Here is a 7190-nt window from a genome sequence, read left to right as displayed (position 1 = left end):
TAATTTAATATGTTTAAGGAGGGACAAGGAACAATTATATTGGAAGTCGGCTAAAATAAAAATTTCTTGCCCAAAGGAAAAGCATAATTGTGAGTTGCATGAGTATTTTCATTTTATGAATTATTATTTACTTAGGTACAGTTAGTAATTAAATTTGTTACTGTCACAGTTTAAAAATGTCTCACTCATCCTCACTCCCTGAGCACTCCCTTGACGATTACGGTTACTTTACCAGCCTCCCTAGGAGAAACCAACCCGTCCGAGGAAAGTGACGCAGCCACCCGAGAGACTTCTGTTGAATCATCTGTACCTACGCCACCTCCGGTTGATGTGGCTGGTCCGTCGCGAGGACCTAGGATCATGAGAACCGCCCCAAAGCGTGATCTCCCTCCCAGGAGGGTGACTATCGCAATTCCCTCCGAGCCTCTGAGCGAGCCAGCCGGATCGCAGTCCCGATCGCGGAGCATGACCTTCCTCCCCCACCAATTGGAGTTCCTATGCCACAGCCTCGGGGCATGACTGCAGCGAAGAACTTTTAGGCCTCAGGCTTGAGCAGTCAGTTACAGTTCCACCGTCATACACTTGATCACGTCCAGCAGTCCTTAGACGACATTTTTACAGTCTTGCTCACACAGGATGATCTTACTACGGGGATTATGGAGGTCGCTTTCGAGACTAGGAGGGCAATTCGGAGATTGTACGCGTACTTGTTTTGGGCGGTAGGAGCTTTGGTGATGATTAGGGGTATAAATGATGCGAGTCGAGCTCGAGTATCATTATACTCGACTCGAACTCGAAACCTAATTTTGAAGCTCGAACTCGACTCGAAAACTCGCGAGTAGTCAAAATCGAAGCTCGACTCGAACTCGATAACTATTTTTCAGGCTCGAACTCGATTCAAGATCGAACTAAGCTCGAATCAAGCTCGAACTCGAATCAAGCTCGAACTAAGCTCGAATCAAGCTCGAACTCGAATCAAGCTCGAACTCGAGCTCGAACTCGTTTAATGCATAACAATAATATGAAGTTCAAAATAAATTTAAAACCAAGAAATTAAATCCGGAAAATTAAGAGTTTACAACCAAATTATAAATCCATCAACAAATCAAAACGAAGTCAAAAGAAATACAATATTAAAACCAAATACTTATAAATCCATCAACAAATCAACAATCTTATTTCGCTTTCAAATCCCGGGTTCCATGAACGGCACTTGAATAAAGATTTCCTTTGGTTGTTCTTCGTTCCCCTACAATAAAAACAAAAACAAATTAATGTACATGTTAAAGGTAAAGATAAATAACTTAGCATATTTACACATTTACCTTATTCTTCCTTTTCACGCCATGGAGTGATCTACACCAATCACCCGTGCACATCAACATTTGGACCGTTTCCGGAGCAAGAGAAGCTCTGTCAGGATCTATTACACGACCACCGGCACTAAAAGTTGCCACCGAAGCCACAGTAGTGATAGGAACAGACAAGATATTTGTAGCCATTCTAGATAAAATTCGGAACTTGTTTGATTGTTCCTTCCACCAAGATAACACATTAAATTTGTAGTCTTGACTAAAGAAAACACCCCTCTTCTAGATACATGTCAAGCTCAGATTTCACACGAGTTATCGATGTCTCCCCACTAAAAACATCTAACAAAAGTTCAGATAAACCACTAGAWCCATCATTTCCTTCACGAGTATTTGATCCAAATTCACATTCGACACTTTCATCCCCAATAGAAGAAGAATACATTCTCACATATTCATCAAAAAGCTCATACATCACCTCTTTGACTTTACTAATATTATCCCGAGCTACACTTAAAGGAAACATTTTAGGCCATGCAATCTCTATAGCCCTCATTTTCAATCTAGGGTCTAACACGGTCCCTATTGACATTAGCATGTTACATTCCCCCCAATATTTATCAAATCTCTCTTTCATGTGGTTTACCATACTTCTAACAAAATCATCATTCGACTGAGATTGTTTATCCAACATAACTTTAATCCTTTGTACTTCAGCAAGAAACAAGTTGGAAGTTGGATATTCAGAACCAGATATGGAGTTAGTAGCATCTTTAAATATTTTCAATATATCGAGCAATTTTGCAATCTTACTCCATTCCTCTTCAGTCGGACAAGAAGTATAATTACGATCATGCAAAGAATATCGAGGAAATACCTGTCTAAACTTGATGGCACAATCTAGCATATCGTATGTTGAATTCCAACGWGTCTTGCATTCAAGAACTAACTTCCGATGATTCATGKTGTATTGGCTTACAAGTTCACCAAAACGCTTAAGACGTGCTTCACTTGAGTTCAAGTAATCAACGGTATCATGGACTTTCACAATAATATCYTTCACTTGTTGAAGACCATGTTGAACCATAATGTTAAGAATGTGGGCACAACATCGGACGTGAAACAATTTTCCACCGYAAATAAGCCTCCCATTTGATTCAAAATTATCCTTCAAAATTGCAATACAAGAATCATTTGCAGATGCATTGTCCACAGAAATTGTGAAAACCTAACACGAATACACAAAGATTAAGTTTTATTAGTACACAAAGATGCATAGTGATCCAATGGGCTATCCCCTCTCGCATCTTTAACATGTCAAGTTTACCATTATGTAAAGCACTAACAAATCCAGATTGATTTGTACCAGTGCTTGAATCAGATGACAAAAAATTAATCAACTTTTGTTGTCTCATGTGTTTCGCTTTCATAACACTAGATTCCAAATGTCGGTGCATATGGGTAGTGCTCTTAGATTTCAAAAGAGAAAAAGGAGTTTTACAATACTTGCACCTTACTTTCCATTGATTTTTTATCATATCAGGATCAAAAAATTCATCCCATACTTTTGATCTTCTTGGTCTTTTAGAGTTATGAAACGGATTATTATCATTCTCAGCTTCTTTATTTGTGGTGTTAAGGGGGGTTTCACAAGGCTCTTCATTAACCTCCATTGACACGTTATCCCCTTCATTTTATCCTCCTTCATCAACAATTACATGCAAATCTTCGTTTGGAACACCAACAGCCATGGAAGATACTTGTGGTCCACTAGACATCTCTAGAATTGTAAATGTTTGGTCAACGATCATTAAAATACTTCATTAAACAGAGAAAATTTTGATGTCTCCATCACAGACCATTTTTCACTGGCTACAGATCTATATTAAAATGTGAGTGTCTAAGAAAACCGTGTCTAAGAGAACATCTAACAAGTTGTGCAAAAAAAAAAAACAAGGTATAAATGTAGAGAGGCGAAACAAGGTATCCACCATGAATCTAGTCTATAACTCTCCATTTTCTAATATTCACTATGAATCTTGTCTATTAACTCTCCATGTTCTTATTTCACGACTACAAATCCCTAAAACAGAATATAATAAGATAACCTTAATAGAAAAAAAAATTGAACTATTCAAGATAAAGGAGTAGCAAATTAAGAAAAAATTGAAAAATTGCCCTGTTTGCATTCAACTATTCAAGATAATTCAGTCCAGTAATGGACATAATCCATAATCCTAGGCGTAGCAAATTGAGAAATTAATTACAAAAAATGAAATTATTAGCGAGAGACAGAGTGGTCGATACCGGCGTGAGGAACTGAAGGCGAAGAGGAGAGAGCGAGAGATAGAGGGGTCAACCCGTGAGGATCTGCAGGAGGCGATACCGGCAGTAGGTGATACCGTCGGCAGTAGGCGATACCGGCGACAGTGAAGCCTGCAAGAGTGATTGCGGTCTGGAGGTCTGCGAGTGCGAGCGACGAGATACGAGAGTAGTTGAGTAGGGCAGTAGGTTGTGCGAGACAACGGGAGACTGGAGAAGTCGAGAAGAAAATTCGAGAGAAGATTAGAGAGAAAAGGGTAAACGATGGTCAAAAGGTCTGCTCATATGACTGTTTGGGTTGGTCCATTAAGAGGGTGGGCTTAAGAATTTATATGTTTGGGCTAATGACTATAAAATGTATTATATAATTAATTATATAAAAAATATATTCGAGTATCTCACGAGCCTATTGAGTCGAGTATCAGATAGCTCGGATCGGCTCGTTAGTATGTCAAGTCGAGCTCGAGTTCGAGTCGAACTTATTCGAGTCGAGTGTTGACCGAGTCGATTTCGAGTAGCTCGCGAGTTGTCTCGTCTCATTTACACCCCTAGTGATGATAATAGGGATATTGATTAGGGTGTTAATGCGTTAGGGAACTCCCGTCATTTTGAAACTTTTGGGTGGATAATACCTTCTTTTGGGGCTTGTAGCCTATATGTTTAAATTTAAACAATTTAATGTCTTTTGGTTTGTATTTTAAAACTTATGTTTGGTTTGCTTTGGCTATTTATGAAATTTATGCATGTTATCTATTTATCACATGTTGTTTTGGAGTATATGTTTTCATGAATAATGTTAGATGTATGTTATAAGATACGTATGATTTAGTAAGTAGATTTATTATGGCCATAGTAACATAAGTTGACCAAAACCTAATTTAAAATTGTGTTTTAGAACAATGCCTCCGAGAAGGGATGATTCTGAAGTTGCACGACTTGTATCCGAGCAACTCATGGCTGCACTTCCAAACATTGTTAGCCAAGTGGCAGCTGGCCTGAATAATAATCAAAACAACAATCAAGGGTCGGGAAATAGAGAATGTACGTACAAATCCTTTAGGAGTTGTAATCCGAAGGAATTTCATGGGACTGAGGGAGCCGTGAGATTACTGACTTGGTTAGAGAGCATGGAGTCTGTGCTCCATATTAGCAAATGTACCGAAGGGAAGAAAGTAGAGTTTTGCTGCATGTCTATTACAAGGACGAGCATTAACTTAGTGGAATACCCAAGTACAAACTCGGGGCCGAGAAGCCGCCAACGGTCTTACGTGGGAAGATTTTAAGAGGATGATGAAAGAAGAGTATTGTCCAAGGAGCGAGATCCAAAAACTGGAAGCAGAATTATGGAATCATGAAATGAGAGGAAATGATATAGACTCTTATACTGCACGTTTTCATGAGTTGGCAAAAATGGTACTGCATCTAGTGACAGCCGAAGATAATCGAGTTGATAGATATATTTGGGGATTATCTTCGGTGATACGCGGGGATGTTACTTTGGCAAACCCAAATACCCTACAAGAGGTAGTAAGTTCGGCAACCAAACTCACCAACAATGCTACTCGTTCGGGAATGTTTGTAAAAGATAAGGCTTCAGGGAAGAGAAAGATGGAGGAACCTACACGAAGGCAGTCTGGGGGAAGAATGGGAAAGGCTCTGAAAATATCAGGAAACTACGGGATTCAGACTCAATCAGCAGAGAAGGATAAAAGAACTTATCAAAGGTGTGAGAAGTGCAATAAACAACATGTCGGACGATGTATTACCTGTCAAAAATGCAACAAAGGAAGTCACTATGCCAAAGATTGCAGGAGCATAGGAACGCGGGCATGTTTCGAGTGTGGAAGCCCAGATCACTTTCGGAATGCATGTCCACGATGGAACCAGAGACCGAACACTAACCAAGCACGACCAGCCAACCAAGGAAATCAAGGAGGTCCGGCAAGAGGCCGAGTATTTGAGATTGGAGCTGAGGAAGCAAGGCAGAATCCAGATGTAGTTACAGGTACGTTTCTCTTATAATCATTACGTATCTGTACTATTTGATTCTGGAGCGAATAGGAGTTTTGTGTCATTAGATTTTAGACCAAAAATAAATCTAAGACCTCAAAAGTTGAAAGAAGTATACATCATTGAATATGCCAACGGTCAAGAGTGTAAGGCCAAAGACRTAATAATGGAYTGCAYTTTAAACTTGACTAGTAGGGATTTTCGTATAGATTTAATCTCGATCCAACTAGGAAGTTTTGACATAATTGTGGGCATGGATTGGTTAATCAAGAACCGAGCTAAAATTAGTTGTTTCGAGAAGATCATTCGAATTCGGTTACCCGAAGGGGGAATACTCGAAGTACACGGAGAGAAAACCAGAAGGGGTATTAAAATAGTGACGTGTTTGAAGATGCGAAAGTATTTGAGAAAGGACTGCATTGCCTTTCTAGCTCACGTTATGGATAAGAAAGCTGAAGAAAAACGCGTTCAAGATATTCTTATAATTCGGGACTTTCCCGAAGTATTCCCAGATGAATTGCCTGGAATACCCCCACCAAGACAAGTTGAGATCTATATAAAACTAATTCCTGGGGCTGCACCCGTGGCAAAAGCACCATATCGGTTAGCACCATCTGAGATGAAGGAGCTGTCGGAACAACTTCAGGAATTACTCAATAAAGGATTTATCAGACCCAACTCTTCACCTTGGGGAGCTCTAGTTTTGTTTGTCAAAAAGAAGGATGGATCTTTTCGAATGTGTATCGATTATAGAGAACTCAACAAGTTGACTGTTAAGAACCGATACCCCCTTCCCCGGATTGATGACCTATTTGACCAACTTCAAGGAGCTGCATACTTCTCGAAGATCGATCTTAGGTCTGGATATCATCAAATGAGAGTGCGAGAAGAGGATATTCCCAAGACGGCGTTTAGGACTCGATACGGTCATTACGAGTTCCTAGTCATGCCTTTTGGTCTAACAAACGCACCAGCAGTCTTCATGGATTTGATGAATAGAGTATGTCGACCGTATCTAGACAAGTTCGTGATCGTGTTTATAGATGACATACTTATTTATTCTCGAGACAAAAAGGAGACGAGCAACATTTAAAACTGATACTGCAATTGCTTAAAAACGAAAAGTTGTACGCCAAATTCTCTAAATGCGAATTTTGGATTCGTGAAGTGCACTTTCTTGGCCACGTGGTGAATGAAAAAGGAATCCAAGTTGATCCAGCTAAGATTGAGGCCATTAAGAAATGGGAAGCCCCGAAGACACCAACCGAGATCCGCCAATTTCTTGGATTGGCAGGTTATTACCGGTGATTTATCGAGAATTTTTCTAAGATCGCGCAACCACTAACAACTCTAACCCAAAATGATAAGAAGTTCATTTGGGGAGAGAAACAAGAGGAAGCCTTTCAGACACTCAAACACAAGTTATGCAACACACCGATCTTGGCCTTACCAGAGGGAGTAGACAATTTTGTAGTCTATTGTGATGCTTCACATCAAGGGATGGGATGTGTACTGATGCAAAAGGAAAAAGTTATCGCATACGCATCG

The 7190-nt window shown here is 39.8% G+C and overlaps 3 protein-coding genes across 3 annotated transcripts in view; 2 read left to right on the top strand and 1 right to left on the bottom strand.

The window, feature by feature from the left end:
• Nucleotides 1-7190, top strand: part of LOC112515334 — a 31508-nt gene that overhangs the window by 17844 nt on the left and 6474 nt on the right. The window lies entirely within an intron of this gene.
• LOC112515214 (zinc finger BED domain-containing protein RICESLEEPER 2-like) lies at nt 1573-2983 on the bottom strand. The gene is made up of 2 exons (XM_025121884.1): nt 2657-2983; nt 1573-2538 (listed from the first exon to the last, which is right to left on the bottom strand). Exons 1-2 carry the CDS (start codon nt 2981-2983, stop codon nt 1573-1575), a joined length of 1293 nt encoding a protein of 430 aa, XP_024977652.1.
• The window catches only part of LOC112515213, a 3988-nt gene continuing 1717 nt past the window's right edge, over nt 4920-7190 (top strand). The window contains exons 1-4 of the mRNA XM_025121883.1: nt 4920-5637; nt 5852-6245; nt 6396-6642; nt 6768-6946. Coding sequence (XP_024977651.1) covers nt 4920-5637; nt 5852-6245; nt 6396-6642; nt 6768-6946 — 1538 coding nt within the window. The remainder of the gene's footprint in view (nt 5638-5851; nt 6246-6395; nt 6643-6767; nt 6947-7190) is intronic.

The sequence above is a fragment of the Cynara cardunculus genome (assembly GCF_001531365.2).
Source record: "Cynara cardunculus var. scolymus isolate 2C chromosome LG 7, CcrdV1, whole genome shotgun sequence".
Lineage (NCBI taxonomy): Eukaryota > Viridiplantae > Streptophyta > Magnoliopsida > Asterales > Asteraceae > Cynara > Cynara cardunculus.
This window is presented reverse-complemented; position numbering and strand designations above follow the sequence as displayed.